The 21,097-nt window shown below is 34.3% G+C and overlaps 1 protein-coding gene across 1 annotated transcript; it reads right to left on the bottom strand.

Annotated features, from left to right (window-relative positions):
* LOC128231853 (uncharacterized protein KIAA2013 homolog) lies at positions 1-21,079 on the bottom strand. Its single transcript, XM_052945080.1, has 14 exons — positions 20,932-21,079; positions 19,642-19,748; positions 17,640-17,756; positions 16,923-17,051; positions 15,351-15,409; positions 14,798-14,964; positions 13,963-14,112; positions 12,964-13,066; positions 10,358-10,426; positions 9,482-9,681; positions 9,099-9,211; positions 7,995-8,259; positions 6,938-7,062; positions 1-6,078 (listed from the first exon to the last, which is right to left on the bottom strand). Exons 1-14 carry the CDS (start codon positions 21,048-21,050, stop codon positions 5,891-5,893), a joined length of 1,911 nt encoding a protein of 636 aa, XP_052801040.1. The 5' UTR covers positions 21,051-21,079; the 3' UTR covers positions 1-5,890.
* Positions 21,080-21,097: the final 18 nt, after the last annotated feature.

The raw sequence follows: 21,097 nt of genomic DNA, 5'->3' as shown, positions 1-21,097 counted from the left end.
AGGGTTATTTATTATTTTCCAAGTTGCTAAGGAATATTCATAAATATATTCATAAACAAAACAAATATTGATCTGATATCAAAAACATGATACCACATCAAAGACAAGATATCAAAAATGTGATATCACATAATAGACAAGATATCAAAACTTTGATATTGCATCATAGACAAGATATCAAAAACATGATACCACACCATTGACAAGATATCAAAAACATGATACCACACCATTGACAAGATATCAAAAACATGATACCACACCATTGACAAGATATCAAAAACATGACATCGCATCATAGACAAGATATCAAAACTGTGATATTGCATCATAGACAATATCAAAAACATGATATCACATCATAGACAAGATAACGAAAATGTGATACCACATCACAGACAAGATATCAAAAAAATGAAACCACATCATAGACATAATATGAAATAATACCACATCTTAGACAAGATATCAAAACCATGATACCGCATCATAGACAAGAAAAATTATAACAAATTTGTGAAGAAATTCAAAGAACATAAATTTAGATTATAACTTATATTTCCAGTCAATGAAACCGCCTATTGGCATTCAATAGGTATCGTGTGTAATTGTTTAGAGTTACAGTTTAACAACTTAACAAATGTGAATAATTTGATTATCACTTGGTGAAAACAAGTCATAATCAGTTGATGAATATTGTGTAATATCTTTATGATTCAGAATGGCTTGATCCCTTTGGTAGCTCTGCCTTTCTTAATCATTAAGATATTAAACAGTATATTCGATTACAACCAACATTTCTAACCAATGAAATTGCCTGTCATCCTTTAAAAAGAACCGTACTTAATTGTTAAGATTTAAATATACAACGTTAGAATTTAGGTCATTCAATGGTAAAAACATGTTATAGTCTTAAGTAATTTAGAATACCTTGTGTACAGTTTAAAAGAATTTAAAAAGGCTCGATCGCTTCGCTTACTCAGCGTCTCTTAAAACATGCACCATACTTAAAACACATAACAAATGTTGTTATTCATTTATAAAACATGTAATATACATGATAATTTCACACAGTAATGGAAATTTCAGCATCACCTGGATTTCAGTGATCAAAACAGTAAAGAATTAAGGGCCATATTATTAAAGCACATATTTTATGACCCCTTTTTCAATTCATTATTTCTGAGTAGTTGTACTAATACTGTATATTTGAAGCTAATAGCTTTTATGGTCAATGAAGGCAATGCTTATATGATTTTGGAAGTAGAATGTTTAATTTAGTTTGTCACACACATTTAATGTTTAACTGTTCTTGATCTTGCGATATGTTATTGTACGCTCATTGATAAGGAGGTTCCTAAGCATATATTGAAGCTGCAATCTCACAGATGGATTGTTTTGACAACTTTTTTTCACTTTTAGTTTTGTCTTAGAATGAGCAAATTTTTGCATAAATAACTGAGAACCATTTATAAAAGACTGCTGACAAAGGATCAAATCACAGTTTTTAATATTTACGTCTGAAAATTGATGTTTTATGCCGAAACACTCATTTTTCTTAAAGCGTTAGTAAAGCTTAAATTAGGAAAAAAAAATTGAATGTAAATATTAAAAAAAAGCAATCTGATATTTTTTCACAAGTATTATCTCATAGGTTTTCAGATATTTACACAAACATTGGTTCATTCCAAGACAAAAAACAAAAAAAATAAAAACAGTCTGTGAGAGTGCAGCTTTAATGCAATCAACCCATCATTATTGCAAAAAATTGCTATTGTTGATGAATTTACAAAGGTCTGTCTGCGCTCTATAATGGCAAGATTATGTTATTTTGACAATTTTTTTAATAAAGTTGCTATATATCATAGTAACATTTTGTTTCATTACCTCCCTTTAATACATCCTAATAGTACTTTGTGTCAAAAATAATATAACGGTAAATAAATATAAATTAAATAGAAATAATCTCGATGTTAATATCTGAAATGCATCTTGAATCTTTAACATTGGTGAAAAACATTGTTAGTTTTCTTTAAAGATGCACTCTTACTCCCAAATAAGATTCACCACAATTAATACAATTGTTTTAATACACCAAAAAGAATGAATAAATGTAAAAAACAAAACTTCTTATGAAGGATACCAAGCTTAACTTGAAAGAAAGGTGCAGAAAACACGGTATTTCTACCTTATGAGACCATAGAAGATCGCACTAAATCTTTTAGCATTCACCAATCATTTAATATTTGTGTGTTTTCAGGTGTAAAATATACAGTTACAATCTTGTAACCAGTAATTTATATTTTCCATAAATGCATAATTTAAGAAGTAGTTAAAGGTTTAGCACTCAAAACTTCTGTTTGTTAAACATGTGTATATTGATTTTGAATAAAGAGTGTCACTTTAATTTCAACTAACAAAAAAGTATATTTCTTAAAAAATTATTTTTTTCATTAATTAAAAAAAGAATCTTCATTTCATTCATTTTACAAAAATAAATGTGAATATTTCTACAACTCAGCAAATGTCTTCTTGGAAACTCAACTAGAAAGAAAGTAACTAGGACATTTTTGCCGCTTAAGTCTGAACTCAGACTTGACTGTTCATCATCATGGCCACTGAAGTCAAAGGACATATTCAAGAGATAAACTGAAGGTTTGATGGTATGATATCCGAAACAGATTTCAAGTTATACGAGGCAAAATAAAAGCTATTTCAAGACAATGCAATGCAATGGCAAAACATTAACAATTTTGTCTTCCAAAGCAATCATACTATGAAATTAGATCAGATACGTACAGAAAGTCATGAATCGATCCTAATGCATACATTAATAAATAAATTAACAGACAAACATTTGAGCAACAATACCCATATGTACAAATGAAACAAAATTTACATACTTTAGTGTTCAAAACTATATTTTGTCCAAAAGTGCAGCAGTAATTTTTTTATCTGCCATACACTGTAAATATTGGTAAATCATCTCTTAGCTGTAAGTGATTTAAATCAGGTGAATCATTAAATTTAAATAGAGGCTGGGCCAGTAAACAAAATATTATTTCAAACACTAAATTGGTCAACTGCCTACATGTTTTACACAATTGCAGTTAAAAATATTTACTATTCTTCATTCTGTTTCTACAGATTTAAACTGTGTAAAAACTATGGTCTTTCTTTCAATAAATATCAACATTCTGGAAACAATTTAATGCTAATTTGAACGTTTAACCATATTTTTTTTCTAAAAATATAATTTACTAACTTCAAAACTTTTTATTTAGATGTAACATAATATTTTTTCATTACAAATCAGTCTTTCAACGTACTCTCAAAAACATGGTAAATAATAAAACTGGTTTTATTGACAGTACAATAATAATCCCTTGGTGTTGATATAACAAAATCTTAATATGTACATACCTGGAAATAGGATTGTGTAAAATGGCAATACTCAATCAGGAAATGTACAAGTATGACACCGTTTTGGTTTCCTTTAACAAGGGTTGCATGGCACACAACTTACTAAACTTGCAAAAACAATGCCTCTAAAAGTATTCTTAACTAAGTACTAATAAAACCCCATTTTACATCACCCACAAACTACACTACTACATTACCAACAAACTATATGCACACAAATGTATGGATAAATGAACAATAGTCACATAGCTTGCTTCCTTGAAATCCCCTGTACATCCCTCAGCTTTCCAAGTCTTTCCTTGTACATTCCGCTTTCACTGAACATTCAGCTATCCGTCTTTCCCTGTACATTAATTTTTACAAGTTGTTCCCTGTACATTCAATTTCCCCCTTTTTCCCCCTACATTCAGCATTTCCTTTATATTGAGCTTTCCCAAAATTTCCCTGTACATTCAATTTTCTCTGTACATTCCGCTTTCCCTGTCTTTCCCTGTACATTCAGCTATCCCTGTCTTTCCCTGTACATTCAGTTTTTTGAGTTGTTCACTGTACATTCAATTTCCCCCTTTTTACCCCTACATTCAGCATTTCCTTTACATTGAGCTTTCCCAAAATTTCACTGTTCATTCAATTTGCTCTGTACATTCAACATGCCCTGTCTTTCCCTGTACATTCAGGTAACCCCAACTTTACCTGTACATAAAACTTTCCCATTCTTTCCCTGTACATTCATCTTTCTCTGTTTTTCCCTGTACATGTTTCCTTGTCTGCCCCTGTACATTCATCTTTCTCATTTTTTCCCTGTACATTTAGTTTTCCTTGTCTGCCCCTGAACATTCAACTTTCCCTGTTTATTCAACTTTCTCCGTCTTACCCTGTACATTCAGCCTTTCCTGCCTTCCCACGTACTAGGTACTAGAATACAATTCTTTTTCTGCCAAAAACCTGCAAGACTTGGGCAAAATTCAAACAAATAGCTTTTGTATAATATCAAATGTTTACATAGAGAGGAAAACAATTATTGCTTGTTGCAGTGTAAGATAGCTATATATTTCACTGATTTGGCTCCGAAAAGTATAGTTTTCTTTGGTGTTCACAAGGTGAAATATAATCTTATCTTACACAGAAACCTTTTCTTTATATGTCATGCTTATCATTCAGCAAAATTGAGTTGATATTTAATGTGAAAATTGTGCCAGGTTTTTGCCAAATGAAGCCACACTGGATATAATGTCATCAATTTTTCTTCCCAGCACTATGTGCATTCACTTGAAATGGGCTTAAATGAGAGAAAAAAAAACATAATATTTTGAAAGAGTTCATCAGACAAGCATAAAAACACCCATATGCAAGCCTCTAGGTCTATGAAATCTGCTACAGGTACAAAAAAATTCTGTAGAGGAAAAGCTAAACTGAAAACCACCAGAGCTATGCTTTCAAAAAAGGATGTTTAACTAATGAAATGTCATTATAAAAGTGGGTTTTGAAACGTTATACATAAACTAAAATACAGATTTTATTAATATTACTGAATTTGTTTGCCCATGTCCTACACAGTTTACTTAAACTGATCATCCTTTTCCTCACCTCTCAACACCCCAAATTTTCCTACACAGTTTGCTTAAAATTATCATCCTATCCTCGCAGATTTTTCAAATAAAATTTGTTCCTGCTGAACTTTGGTTTTCAAACAGTGCAATCACTGGCACCGGATTTTCAAACTCAATCATTTTTTTAAAAAATCAAAAAAAAATCTTATAATTCCTTACTAAAAATTATGATACCGAATATGTAAAAAAATATTGAATTTTTTTTTTTTTTAAATATGCTACTGCGATTTTAGATAACTTTAAAATCATCTAACAATTAACATGAACAGTCCGTTTTCTAGTCTCCCAAGCGGAGGCCTTTGCACAATAAACTTTGAACTTTGCATAAAAACATTTAATTATCCACTGCGAGCTTCTTCCAGCTACATGAACCTGTAGAAAAGATGGAGATTCCATATCCACATAAATCACCCAAGGAAATAAAACACACACACATTGCATGTTAATTAAACAGTTTAACACACTTTTTCGAAACGCACAATACTTGGAATACATGTACCACATGGCTTTGTTCCCTGCCACATACAAACAGAAGATATTCTGATCAAAATAAGTCACATCACATTCTAAGTAATGCTTAAAACATGTATATGTTCTAACACATGTTCAAATCCAGAAATACTACTGAGATCTGGAATATTGCTTAAAATCACAGATCCACCTTTATAACACAATCACAAGAAAGCTTCACCACAAGCACTTGTTAGGAGTTCCTGAGGCACGTCTGATTTTAAAAACAAAACCCCCTCAAAACTTCAATATAATTTTGAAAACCACTTTTCCGCATTTTGTTCTCAAAAATTCAGACGAGCTTAAAACGCCTGAAGCTCTCAAGAACTCGCACTTCACACTTTCCGCTATAAATTATATCGAGATCTAGAGTATCGATCCTGCGCTTGGCAATACTCGTTGTAGATGAGTTTAAATAGGAATAAATGGAAGACAGTGATAAGGAATGCTATGGAGACCCAGAATATAGTGGGCAATCCGCCAAAGTGGTGCCCATGTTTATGTAGAGCTATCACATGGTGCTCGTGGGCTGGTGCTGAAACGAAGACAAGGAAATAGTATTAGTTAAGTTTGTACTTATATCTTTAAGCTTGAGACAAGGAAACAGTTTGAGTTAAGTTTATACTTATTTCTTTAAGCTTGAGACAAGAAAACCTTATTATTTAAGTTAAGTAATTTCTTTAACTTAATCGTGAGGGAAGCTGGTAGCTTTCAGAATCACTCTTGTGTCCCGTTTCCTGGATAGAAACCAGTACTGGTGTCCATTTGCAGAAGCAATGAGAAACAACTCCTTGTGAAGATCGAACCCACAACCTCTTGGGTGAGAGGTGGACACCTATATACTTAAAGGAGTGATTCTGTCAGCTTCTGTCACAATAAAGCTTAAGAAAATAAGAAAATAAATATTATAAAATCATAAATGTTTGTCTGATATTTGTTAGCTTGCACCACAGTCTCATGACAGGTTAATGCAAACCTTTAAAAAAGAATCACCGCAAGTCAAAGCCATGCATTTTTCTCAGTCACCAAAAAATAATTCCACAGCAATTACCTTTGCCAAAGGAATGGGCTTTGCTACACATACTGGTTATTTAATTCGAAATATGTGTATCATGTTTCATGTTTCAAAATCTTTAATATTCAATTTAATCTTTTGCATGATGATGATGATGATGACGATGAGGATGAGGATGAAGATGATGATGATGATGATGACGATGATAATGATGATGATGATGATGATGAGAAGATGATGGTGACGATGATGATGACAGTGACAAATCAAAGGCACAATGATGATGACATTGATGACACAAAGGCTATAGCAATACCTCCCTGCTTTTATTCTTTCAAAAACTAAATAGCTGAAGACAGAAGATTCATGTATAGCAAACCTTCTGCAATCTCCTTGACGTGTATTGCATGCTTGAGCTCCTCCATATGGATTTTGTCAGCCGTCACATACAGTATCGCAGTGAGAGGCTCCGTCAACTTTACAGGGAACTTGGAAAAGGAATTGCTGAAAAGGATAAAAATAAGATTTATGAGAAAACTAGTTCATACTTGTCTTTTCTAGCAATTTTGTGAGAACACCATCAAGCTGATATAAATTATAATCAAGTTTCTTTCTTGCATAGAAACCAGCAGCTAGTTGTACAAAACTGGTTATTTCTTTGGTTTGGTTAAATTTGTCAATATGTTTATTGATTTGTCAATATTTATCCAATAATGACTGTTGACCAATTAATTCGCTTGGATGTGCAGACTATCCAAAAGATACCAGATAAGTTATCCAGTTTTATACCATTGAGTCAGTAGTCCATTATGAGAGGCTATGAAAAAGGGCAGTTGGTGAGCTTGGAACCTTAATTGTTTGACTTAGAGGCCGCACTTATGATTTAAACACTACACAACATAACCAGGGCCGTCTTTCTACATATAGGGAAAGGGGCTGGGGCCCTGAGAAAGGGGAATTTAGCATTATTTTTGTAGTTTTTTATTGAAATTTGACACACAACTTATTTTTTTGAAAGGATAAATTTTTTGAGATTATGGAAGGGAATTTTAACCAAAATTTTAGGAAAAATGCATACCAGGTATTCCTTGGCATGGGGAATGGGGTCCAATATCAGCCCAAGAAATCCTAGAAAGTCAGCCCTGATCACTGATTCGATTTTCATTTAAAAGTTCTTAAACTTATACGACCTAGTATACGCTCATTTATATTTGGAAACAAATAGCTTGAAATTTCATTCTAATTAATACGATGCTTAAAATTGAATAACATAGCCCATCACATTAATCAACTTAGTTGAACAAAAGAATATATGAAATCCAAGTCCACATGCATTTCTTTTTCAATTGTTATAATATGACTAGAAAAAACCTTCATTGGTTTAATAATAATGAACATTAACATCAGAGTGGTTCAGCGTGATGTCAATTCCTCACCTGAGAGGCACAGGAGGGTCCAAGCACCCTGCGTCACATGCATAATAAGGCTTATCATTCCTGTCCAGGGACACAAAAATGTTCGCTTTATTGTTCTCCCCAACAAGGACAGAAATATTCATGTGTGTGTTGTTGCCATAGTTTATGCGATGGAAGTTGAAGTCTCGATGTGTATCCTTTGGGTGAAGCCTCATTTCAAGATGGTCATCTCCGAAATGCAGCGAGCCAATACTTAACAACATGGCTTGAAGTACGCCTTCCACTCCTAGCAAAAAATGGTTAATGACATAAGAAAAATATTTGCAAGGATCATAAGAGGTACACTAGACAGCGTTTTTTGTGAGCTGATGTCTCCGCATATGCACATCGTCGCAATATGTTGAATATAATCATATGACCTTTGACTTCTAAGCTTGACGTTATCTCCGTATAGTGAACATTTGTGGCGAATTATTTCAAAATCTTTCAAGTGGTTCAAGGGATATGGAGCTGGCATGAAATGTAGTCATATGACCTTTGACCTATAAGTGTGACCTTGACCTTGAACCAAGCTGGTTGTAATATGCGCTCTGCACATTGTCTCATTTTTAGGGGAGACATAAAAATTGTATATGAGAAAGTCGTCTCTCTTATTTCATACGGTACATCAAGATGTACATAACTTATCTGATTATTTGTAAGTTTACTTCTAAACTTTGTTCTGCCATTTGCATTGATCTAGCTGTAAAATAAGATACAAAGGTACAAAAAGTTCTGTTATAAATTATATTACACATTTAACTTCGCCCATTTTACTTAAAATATCTTTTGGATAATGTTAATTAATGACCCAATACAATAGACATTGAACTTGAACAAGATCTTCAAAATGTTGTATATTGTTTGTCAGGGATGTGACTGGCCAGGAGCTGAAGGGCCTGAACCATTTTGGCAATGGGTTTGGGGGCACTTTTGGCACCCAATGGGGGTCAAAGGGGGAGAACACCCTGCTGCAGAACAAGACTGGCCTTTTAGTGGCCCTTTAAGGGCTCTCCTGACTTAAAATTTAGAGCAAATTGGATTGTCAATACCTACAAGTCACAACCAAAAGCAACCAGCATTTACCTGCTGAGATCATCCGCAGACAGCCCTGTTTCTCCAGTGTTATGATCCATGTGGTCACAATTCTGGCAATACTGTCTTCATCATAGGCATCAGCCCACAGAGTGCCTGAATGACTGCAAAAAAGTGACAGAAATCATTACTATTAAGAGTAATTGCTTATCTAATGCTTGATCTTTGCAAACAAAAGTTAATACCAGTTTCTTTTATCTCAATTTTGCTGAAAGCTAACAGACTAAAAATCACACTCAACCTCATTTCCTAGGAAACATTACCACGGAAAAGAATTTGGTGCCAAATCATGAGCAAGTCCCTTTAAATGAAGAAGTACGAGTTTTCTATATTGGAAATAGAATAATATACATGTAAATGGCAATATCACTCACAGTGAGGTATGCTCCTTATAACACTGATCTGGGTAGTGAAGGGTTTTCTTCAAATCCAAGGCAACCTCTGGGTTGGTTTTTGGGTCGTGTAACGGGGCGGGGACGTTACTGAGAACATAGTATATGGTGCTGTTTATCTTGTCGCCATTCAGGGCATCAGCAGCCAGGGAATAGCTGATGCTAAAACCACTCTGCCACAGCTGGGAAGGAAGACAAATATGTAACACACAAAACTATGACTGGCCTCCAATAGATGTAACCGGAAATTTACTTATCCAGGTTTTCCAATGTCAGTACAAATAACTGGTGAAATTCTCGCTCATTTAAAAGATATTTCATTCTATTTTGTCATTTTATGGCATTTATTTCTTTTAAAGCCATGTATTTTCCTTTCATACATACGAGTTTGACCCAGCCTGTGACTTAAAATTTTTGTCCTTGGATAATACACAAACACAGTAGATTGCTTCTCATTCTTTCTTTTGTGAATTCGTCTTGTGACCATTAGCGAGGTCATCATACAAAAATTATTTTCTCCATACAGGGTAGTTTTTCATGTGTTACATAACGGAATTTTTAATTCACAACCTGATGGAATGAACACATTTGCAAAAACAAATCCTTACAAAAATGATCGAGTTTTTCATATTTACGTTGAAAAAATGAATGTTTATTGGCTAAAAAATTACGGCAGTTTTCCAAACAATTGAGATCTGTTCTAGAGTGAGTAACCTTTATGAATGAATTAAAGGCAGTGAGCCAAATTTAATTAATTCTGAGACAAAAATTAAAAAGAAATGTAAATTCTGTCAGTCCCTGGGAGTCTGCTTTAAAGTTAAATGAAGTCGTCTCAGAATAAGCAATGAAAAATCTTACCTTTCTCCATATACCCACATGTTCACTTCTCAAAGTCTCTGAGTCAATTTTAAGGGCTGCTTCCAATTCCTGTGAGCAATACATAATCATACATTAAGCATTGAGATTATATGATAATACTTTCCATAAAGCATCAACTGTTAGCAGCAAATAGGCCATACTTTAAAGTTTTGATAACACTCTAAACTCGTAATATTTAAAACTAGGGATGCAAACGAATATTCGAATATTCGAATATTCGATCGAACGTTTGGTATTCGAATGTTAAAATCGGTATTCGAATATTCGATTATTTTTTTCAAAAAATAATGATATAAACCTTGAGTCTTTAGGGCAGTTTTTGTGTTTAAAATTATATTGTCTTGTTTTTACAACAATACGCATCTTGTGCCTGAGGCGTTAACGAGATGACAATCGAGTGTGCGTCATGCGTCAATTAGGGATCGATCGTAGGGTACTATAAACAGTGTCCATAATTGTAAAATAACTGGCTATTAGGAAATGACATCAAACAAGTTTAATTGATTTTCAGTTCTTTTAAATGACCATGCCAATTTAGAATTTAAGGAAGCGGCCTTCACAGCCTCTTGTCAGTTTGCCTGCCAATTAAGCTGAGCAATATTGCTCAAATCGGTGATTGATATTATACGCTGAAAGTAGATACCACTTCATTCCTTCAGAATATATGTTCGCAAAACATTATAAGTTAAACTTATTATTATTATTATATATTAGATTTGTATTTCTCAACAACGTAAAAGATGCCAGCCACATCTGAAGTATGGACTTATTTCACGCGCTCTGTTGACAAGAAATCTGTCACGTGCAAACTATGCAGTGTGAGGTTGTCGTACATGGGCATGGCGACTAATCTCTGGAATCACGTGAAGGCTAAGCATCCGAGTTCTCAAAGTGAAAGCAGTAAACAGCAATCAATGAAAACGTTTGGCGTTTCTGGTCTTAAACATGATTTCTGTTCTGGGTGCTTTGGGCAAACACTGCAGCTGGCCATCAAGCCGGCATTTGCTCTCCCGGATGTCAACAGGGTCGTCTCCAGATGTCGTAAGCTGGTCGGGCACATCAAACACTCGACTACATTGACGGCCGAAATGCGCAAGCGCCAAGCTACTCTAAAGGTGCCCAAACACGAGCTGGTGCAGGATGTTACAACCCGTTGGAACATCACGCGTGCTATACTGGCCCGGCTGAACGAGCAACGCCGCGTCCTGTCCGACCTCATGCTGGACACTCGGGTTACCCGGAAGGCCGACCAGCACCTGTCGTTGAAGGACGGCGAGTGGACCGTCGTCTCCGAGCTGAGTGACGTACTCAGTCATTTGACTGAGACGACTTCGTATATGTCAACGGAGAAGAACGTGTCATGCAGTGAAGTTTATCTCATCGTGACAAGTCTTTTGGACAACACACTCCGTGCATGCGAGGCTGATTCCCATGTCGTCAAGGAAGTGAAGGGTGTTATTGCTGCTGAGCCTCGTCGCCGCTTCCGACCTTCGAACGATGCCACCGCCACATCCACCCTAGTCCTTGCCGCTCTATTGGACCCCCGCTACAAAGACCTGGACTTCCTGTCAACGGAACAGCGGCGCTACACGGAAGACGCGCTCGAGAGTAGATTGGACGATGTTCCATTTCGGTTGCCAACCCCGACGAGAGTGCGTCATCACCCTCCAAACGACCCCGTCTTAGCTTCATGGTTCCAAAGACGACCAAGACGGCTAACGAAGAGCTGCGTCGGTACCGGCACGAACCTTCCGACGAGGAGGCCACTCCACTTGCATGATGGAAAAAGAACGAGGGACGCTTTCCTCGCGTTGCACATGTTGCTCGCCAACTGCTTGGGATACCTGCGACGTCTGTGCCATCAGAAAGAATTTTCTCCTGCGCCGGACTCATTGTTAACAAACTTAGAAACAGACTGTCATGTGATCTTGTTGATAATATTTCTGAATAAGAACAAGGCCATCATATGTGATGATTTTATTGATGAGTGATTTCATCGAATTGTATGTGCTTGTTATGTGCTTGTTATGTGCTAGATAAGTATTTCATATGTCGATGTAATAATATTCGACACGCTGCTATGTATTGTATTGTATTACGATAACACTAGAAACATTCGACAGATAAAGAAAAGGGTATCGTGGTTTATAACTAAAATTAATAGATAACTATAACTTTTTAAAGATTCAATTTTTATCGAATATTCGAATATTCGATCGAAAGAATTACCGAATATTCGAATATCGATTTTGCCATTCGTTTGCATCCCTATTTAAAACAGATAACATACATGAATGTTATTATCTGAACTTGGAATCATTCAATTTCATGATTGTCAGAACAAACTAAGTAGGACAATCTATAAGTAAGACAAAATTAAAGGGTAACAGAAGGACAAGATTTTGACCCCCAGAAAGTAGGTTCAGCAGTGTCTATTTTTTTTTTGCAACATTCAACAGTCACAAATCTTAGACTCGAGAAACTCAGAAGATGTGAGTTAATATGAGCCTTAAACCCAAGACAGTGACTAAAGACACACATATTGCCAATTATGAGGGTCCACTGACACTGGTGAAAATCTGTACCTGTTTGCAGGCATTCTGGAGATCTGTCATCTGACCCTGGACGGTGTCTAGTGGTCCTGCCTTCGTGTATTGAATTGTGGTTAGTATTTGTATCTTTTCAAACCTACAAGACATGTTCACGGATTAAATTTGGATGAACAGACAAGAGTGCAGCAGAGCAAATGCCAACGCTCGTCAGTTGGTTGCTTTTTTAAGTCAAACAAAGGGGCATAACTCTACAATTATTCAAGCAAGAGTTATGAATCTTGCTACACACGTGTGTTTTGTCTCTAGCAGCACGTGTACAAGTTTCATTTGAATATCTAGAACAATTTGATAGTTATTGCCAAGGTATAACCTTTGTACGCCACCAATGACAACAAGGTTTGACGATACCTCAAAAAATGTTTTGACGATACCTCAAAAAAATGTTTTTGGAAAAGCAAACAAGCTAATGAATATCACCATTTCTTTTTGTTTAACAGAGCGTATAATAATAATCCGTGGAGTTGAGGTGAATAAATTGTTAACACAAATTACAAGACCTATGGCTTAGTTAAAACTAAGAGTAATCAAAAAAATTTGGTGCTGAATGGTTGTGCCCATTTAAGAAACTCAAAAACAGGGCACTTCCTAATTCACTTGGAGGCATATTCAAAATTATGGGGAACATCAAACATTTCTTTTTAATAATGGTACATGTTTTAATATTAACAGACCTTACATGCATTTATCAATGACAGGTTTTTGAAACAATCTTCTGCTTCTTTGTTTTGAATTCCAGGAGTATTTTGAATACAGATGAGGCTGATAATACTTGCTTTTACGGAAAAAAATATTATTCTTTATTTGACTCAAGAGGTTTTTGTTATCTGCTTTGCTTACTAACCATTCAAAATTCTTTGAAAAAGTAATAGATTCATACTAATAATAGTTGCTTCCCTTTATCTTGAACCTTTTCAAATGATACCAAAATAAAAAGAGTCACCATACATGACTATGGGAAAAACCATGTCTTACTTTGAGGCTTCGAGAACCAAGGTCTTGTCTTTAATGTTCGTCGATGCGATAGCCACTCCGACGTACAACAAGTCTTCGGCCAGAGCGTCGATCTTGATCAGTCCCCAAGTAAGAGTGTAGCTAACTGATGTACCAATTGTGTTCACTGCACTGCAAAGGCACGAGAAGCGAACTATATTATGATAATTACTTCTTTACTATACTTTTCATTTGGAACACCTTGGATATTGGTTCCCATCCCTTATCATATTTCCATTTAATTTTGTTTCAAGAGCTAGGAACCAGGACATAAATTCATTTCCTTTTCCTGTGTGACCTTTCTGCTAAAAAAAGGTAGTTTAATGTTGCATGTATTCAAAAAAACTTTTTCTAGGATTATTGGGGGCATCTTTTCAATTAGCATACAACAATATATCCTTTAAATGATTCTGAAAGAACTGTTTAATTACAATGAATAAACATGCTAAAAAGGAACTCTTGTTTTATGTTGAGGTATTGCATGTATCAATTTTCTGTAAAATATTATGCATAATACGACACTGTGCTTAACATCTTATATTTTCATTTTAATTGAACCCCTATAATATTATTTCTATCTTTCAACATCTGAAAGCATTTCTACATTCTTACACGCTGCGATATGGGTTACGTTTGTTTACATTCTTGTTGTGAATGAGTTTAAAATATTTCATTGGTACTGACACTACAGTAATTGATAAGCCAACCTTGATTTTGTGTCTCATTTACATCCAAGAGTCTTATTGGTAGTTGTGAGTTTATCAATAACAGACTAACACTCATTGAAATTAATAGAAAATCATTTCAAAACAAGCACCTTTCTGAGGATGTTTTTGCATCCTTCCATCCAGAGGCTAATATCTGGTCTAAACCTAAGGCCACTTCGCTGCGTGTCGGGTTGTGAAGACGGAGGTCCTGTACCAGAAGGGAGGGCCGGGACCGGTGGGCGTACATCTCTGACTCCGCAGTTATACATCCTGACCTCTACAGCAGAACATAAATTTTTCATTTTGTATAGGGTTGTGACAGAACATTAATTTCAATTTGTATTGGGTTGTGACAGAACGTAAGTTATTGAGTTTGAATTGGGTTGTGACAAAACTTAAGTTCTCGAGTTCGTATTGGGTTGTGACAGCACATCAATTTCAGCTTGTATTGGGTTGAGACGGAACATAAGTTATTAAAGTTATTTATAGCTCTGATTCCCATTCATATGTTATACACAATAACAGGGCTTCAAAAAGCACAATATTGTGAAATTAGCAAATACTGATCTTGTATTACATTTAAGTAAAAGCATGTGAAATATATAATATATAAACACTCACTGTGTGAAAAAATTGTTGAATGATGTCACCTATTATACTTACTGTGTTAAATATTTGAATTCTATTTGCTATACCATCTCTGATCTGTAGTACATCAACTTCTGAAGAACAAAAATCAACACAATCATATTATGATGTGATTTTTTGGGATCAAAACATTAGTTTATTGCAAAGATAAATCTAAAACTTGAAAGGCATTAACGCAAGTCTATCTTCATTACACATGTTACATGCTTAATATCTAGACTAAAGAAGTCAATATGAATATGTCTTACTCAAATCTCCAAAATTACAACTTGTTGAAGGTTAGAAGAGCACAATTATGTTCACCTAACTAGCTAGATGCATGAGCTTGAAATTACATGGGCCAGTATTCATAAAACATCTTAAGAGTCATTTACTTACTTAAGTCATTTTCTTAAGTAAAGTATCTCTCTCATCATATTAAATAATAACTTTATAATATCTGAAACTCTTTTTTATCATTTATTTGATGCAAATACATACTTTCATGTTAAAAACCCTTATACTTTTCTTTAAATTTGACTATGATCTATTTAGAAAATTGACTTCAGTTTAGGCCAAAAAAAATAATGTTTGTTTAGGGTAACCTTCCCAAAATTTCTAGGTAGGGTAGGTAGGGATTTTTAAAAAAAAAAATTCTTCAAAATCTGTCGTAAGTTCAGAGTGTTTTCTTGCACATGGCAGTCTTTCCTACATTACTGTCATTGCCTGACCTTTTTTTATCATATAAACAATAATTCTGATTAAAATCTGCATTTATCTGCCCTTTGTAACTCTCTATTTGTTAACAAATATATAAGACGTTATATGGATACCAGCCCTGTTTCTTTAGTGAAGAAGAGGCTGGAGAAAAATGCAAAGCAATGCTTATGCTTGACTATTGGTGTTGTTTATTCCTGCCAACAAGGGCTAAGCTTAACAATTGATTAAGCCAGAGATATGGGCCTTGCAGCTCATGAGCACATTGTCTCTTGCAACATTAAACATGTGTACCAAGTTTTATGCAAATATCTTTGAACTTCAGGCCTTTTCTATAGTTCCCACAGGTCCGACTATCAGACCCATTCCCAACGCAATCGGACCCATTCCCAACGCAAAAGTAAACAAAAAGAAATCTTTTTACCTGTACTGGTACATTAAACATCTTAATAAATTATGTGATGTGTGGTTTATGAATTTATGTGTGGTTTATGAGATAATTGAATACAGAAATCATTGATTTTCATCACATTCAGAGATCAGTATGAAATATTATCTGTCATTATTTATTGCAATAGATATTTACAACCAAGGGTTTGATATTTCAGCTGTTTTGGGTTTTATGAAAGGGAAAATAAACTAATATTTGATCATTTCTTCATTCGCAGGAGACTGAAAAGCTTGTTCTTTTAACTGTAAAATTTTCCAATTTCGGCATAATAGCGACACAAATTTTCCCAATATATCTAGGGTCTTTTTCCAAAAATGGGCAGAAAAAGCCCTGAACTTTTGAACAGTTTTTGAACAAGGCTTACACCAATGACACCAGCACCAAGGCTGTAACAATACCTTAACCTTTATTTTAGAAAAATAGAAGAGCAAATGACATACCCTCTTTGCTAGTATTATCAATGTATGAGTTGACCACTGGGTAATACGGCACTGGTAAAGAAAGGGCTCGATTCAGACGGATGTATAGTCCATTCTGGCTGTCAAAGCTTACTGCTAGATAACCGTTGCCTGTAATAAATGACATACACGTACAGTATTTACTTTTGAATATCAATTCCTTATTTATGAGTAGAATAACATTTAAGAAAACACTAACTTAAATTACTGCCATGTATATTTTGACCGTCTGAATCATTCAAAGTCAGAGTTAGAGGCCTTAATTTATATGTGTTACTGACACTGGCAACATGTGTACCAAGTTTCATTTGATTATCTTAAACATTTGTTTAGTACATGTAAGAGTCAAGGTTTAAGTTAATGGGTGACACCAACAGAGACACCAATACTATCACAATATTATACCTCATCTTCTTTCCTTTCATAAACAGAACAGCTAAAAAAAATACCAGTAGTAAACAAGACATTCTAACATTACAAAAAAGTGATTTTTAAGTCTTGAGACCGACTTAAGATCATTCATAAAATTTGGCCAAGAGTTCAGTCTTTGGAGACTTCTACACATTTGAGTGTGAACACTGCACTTAGATTAAAAGCCAAAGCACATTTTAAAATATATACATGTAGTTTATACATGTATCAGAGGACAAATTAAACTCTTTTACTTTCTTAGTCCATGCAATTATGACCATCACTCACCAACATAGGTAGGGTAGTTTTTCTGTGCCAATACTTGTGGAACATAGTTTGTCATGGCATCAAAATTGTCAATGTTGTCTTGGAACCTCGACAACTTTGCAGCTAGACATTTTCCCACTGAAAAAGAAAACATTCTTATCAAACTGAGACTCTTGTTCGGAAATTAAGTTTAATATTTAATAAAAGCTTTATATCCTTTTTAAATACTCACTTATTACAAGCCTATTTCGTTTGTAAAATAAAAAGAATCAATATGTCCACAAAACATAGCTCTGAAAGCAGCATTAATCTTTTTGATGGGCACAGGTCCTAAAAGATTTAAATTATCTACAGTAAACAGTCAAAAGATAACAAGCATGATTGGTAAAAAGTGTCATCACACTATAGGTAAAGATTGGACTGAAAGTTGCACACAGCAGTTCAGAAATATCAATCAGTTCTAAAGTGAACATGGAAGTACAAAATTTTAAAATGACTTCTCATTGTTCATTTATTTGATTTAATGCATAAATGTCAACATAAGGAAAATATTTACTTGAAAATAAAAGGTTTGAAATGATTATATTATTAATCTTACTCCCAAATATATTAACCACAATTAATAATATTGTTTTAATATACCAAAAAGGATGAATTAATGTCGAAAACAATAGTTCATATGAAGGATACCGAGTTTAATTTGAAAGAAATAAGCATAAAACACTGCATTTTTACCTTAAGAGACTAAAGAAGAACACAGTAAATCTCTTAGCATTCACCAATCATTTAATATTTTTGCGCTTTCTGCTTTTAAATACACAGCTACAATTTTGTTATCAGTAATTAATATTTTCCATAAATGCAATATTAAGCAAGTAGTTCAAGGTTTATTAGTCAAAATGTATTTTTGTAATGCATGTGTATATATTGATTTTGAATAAGAGAGTCACTGTAAGCGTTTTATGGTTATTTTTAATTCTGAATAAGATTTTTTCTCTAAAGAAATGTTGTATACTAATTGTAACACATACTAATTGTAACACAGTTAATTAGCCACAAACATTATTATCAATTTACTTTTGGTAATCATACCATATCACATCTCCAACTCTTCAGAGCTTTTCTGAGTTACCTATATTTATGCCTTTTGAATGAAACAGCCAAAATAATTTTGTTTTGCCAGAATCTTATTATAAGGCGAGTCCTTACAGTGTTTGCACATGCATGCTGACTAGTACAATATTTCTTCTTTGCTTTGCCGCACTGCACAAAGCCTATTCCTACTTAATTATAATTATTAAGTAAAACAAACAAGAAGGCCTGAAGGCCCTGAATTGCTCACCTGATCCAATAAAGATCATCAACAATAACATTCCATGAACATATGGTCATAAATGTGGTCTCTAGAGTGTTAAAATAGTTTTCCTATTATTTCACCTGGTGACCTAGTTTTTAACCGCATATGACCCAGATTTAAACTTGACTTAAAGATTATTAATATAAACATTCTGACCAACTTTCATGAAGATACAGTCATAAATGAGACCTCTAGAGTGTTAACAAGATTTTCCTTCAATTTGACCTGGTGACCTAGTTTTTGACCGCACATGACCCAGAATATAACTTGACCTAGAGATTATTAATATTAACATTCTGACCAAGTTTCCTGAAGATACAGACATAAATGTGACCTCTAAAGGGTTAACAAGCTTTCCCTTTAATTTGACCTGGTGACCTTGTTTTTAACCCCAGATGACCCAATAGCGAACTCATCCGAGATTATATTGAGGGTAACATTCTGACCAATTTTCATTAAGATAGTGCCCAAATTGTGACCTCAAGAGTGTTAACAGTCAAATTGTTGACGACGGACACAGGGCAACACAATTGCTCACATTGAGCACTTCGTGCTCAGGTGAGCTAAAAAATCAAAACCAACAATGTATCTAGCTTATTCAAACTTAATAGTTAGTAAAGCAAAAATGAAAACTTAAAATTATGTAGAATAAGAACATGTACTAACCATTAGCATGAATCACATGTTTCTTTGTCCCATATCCAAAAATTCTTGGGCCAATGTAATACAGGAACACCAACACAACAAAGAGTGCAAGAATTACTTTCCTGGATCTGAAATATTGAAAGTTTCATAGTAAACATATTTAACAATAGACACTAGCCAATTTAAAAACACCAACCGAACAAACTTCTATTAGATTTAAACAATTTTATAATGACAAATGAAAATATGATGAGGCCTAAACAAAAAACTGTTATTTTGGGTTACCCGACCCTATCTTCTATAAGCCGCAAGGCTAGTATTTTTTTAATAACATAAAAAACATGTTCTTTCCATGAACACAATTGTTTAGCATATTCGCAAGAAAATAATATTAACATTAAGTTTTTTGGGTTTTTTTACGAAATAAAATCCCTAAATAGTAGTTTTGTGGGTATTACACCAAAGATTTGTTTAGGCCTTAAAGGTCTAGTTTAATCTTTCTATAAGTGACCCCCCCCCCCCCCAAAAAAAAAGAAAAGAAAAAAAGCAAATGTGTATAGTACACAACCTCGGTGTATTGATCTTAATCAGTTTGCCCAATCAGATCTCAGTTAAGGAGGTTTTATAATCGAAATGGACCCGAAATGGCCCTGGGCCAATAAATAAACAAACAGGAAATTGGCCCCTACTGTGTCATCAGTGCAATTAGCAGGAGATGCACAGCAGGGGATTGTCATGCCAAACATTCCTTAAACTAGGCCTTTAAACAATATTAAACCATGATCATAGCATGATTGGTGTTTTAAATTAATACTCTAGTGGCACAGTCAGTCAGCTAGAAAGCTAGTAACCCAATGGCTAAGTGCTACAGACCAAGGGCTTGTATTTTAGTAAGTTATTCTAAAATGCTGCCCAAAAAAGCCTGGACGTCATTTTAGAATGACTACTCACTAGTATTTTGTATTTTACATTACACAACTGTTTAGACTTTCTGATTTATAGAACATTTTTTCCAGATTAAATTGTTCTGGAAAAGGTTTATAACAGTTCTTGAGAACATTTGATGCTATAATTGGTTACATTTTTTACTTCAAGCAAAACATTTCTCAAACTGTTTCATGATAAAGCCTCTTATGAGTGTTGTGTCATGAGTTACTTTTTGGTTTTATGTAGCTATAACGGGTTGGTAAGCTGTTTTTAATTATCTGAGTACACTTAATGTTATGAAAAGGGGTTTGATTCGAACTTTCATAATTTTATTTCAATTCGGACAAATTTCGGATATAATAGTATTTTATAAATCTATTATACCTGCTAAGACTGTTTACGCGAGTCATTGAACTTGAGATAGCTGTTTTCCACCACATATTTCTAAACTTAGATGGTTTGCAAACTAAGCATCGATAGAAATTATACAAGCAATTATTCATGACAATTCATCTGACGTAGAAATTCTGCATCACGGAATCCATGTTGG

This window comes from Mya arenaria, chromosome 4, assembly GCF_026914265.1.
Source record: "Mya arenaria isolate MELC-2E11 chromosome 4, ASM2691426v1".
Classification (NCBI taxonomy): Eukaryota; Metazoa; Mollusca; class Bivalvia; order Myida; family Myidae; genus Mya; species Mya arenaria.
Note: the sequence above shows the minus strand (reverse complement) of the source record. Positions and strands in the feature narration are given on the sequence as shown.

What these genes read in the sequence shown, in the direction of transcription:
- LOC128231853 (XM_052945080.1), bottom strand. Translation starts at nt 21,050, where the DNA reads ATGAATAATTGCTTGTATAATTTCTATCGATGCTTAGTTTGCAAACCA. An exon ending in TTGGTTCTCGAAGCCTCAAA is followed by an intron (nt 13,067 to 13,962) that starts GTAAGACATGGT and finishes CATGTCTTGTAG; the next exon opens with GTTTGAAAAGATACAAATAC. An exon ending in TCTGCGGATGATCTCAGCAG is followed by an intron (nt 8,260 to 9,098) that starts GTAAATGCTGGT and finishes ATTTTTTGCTAG; the next exon opens with GAGTGGAAGGCGTACTTCAA.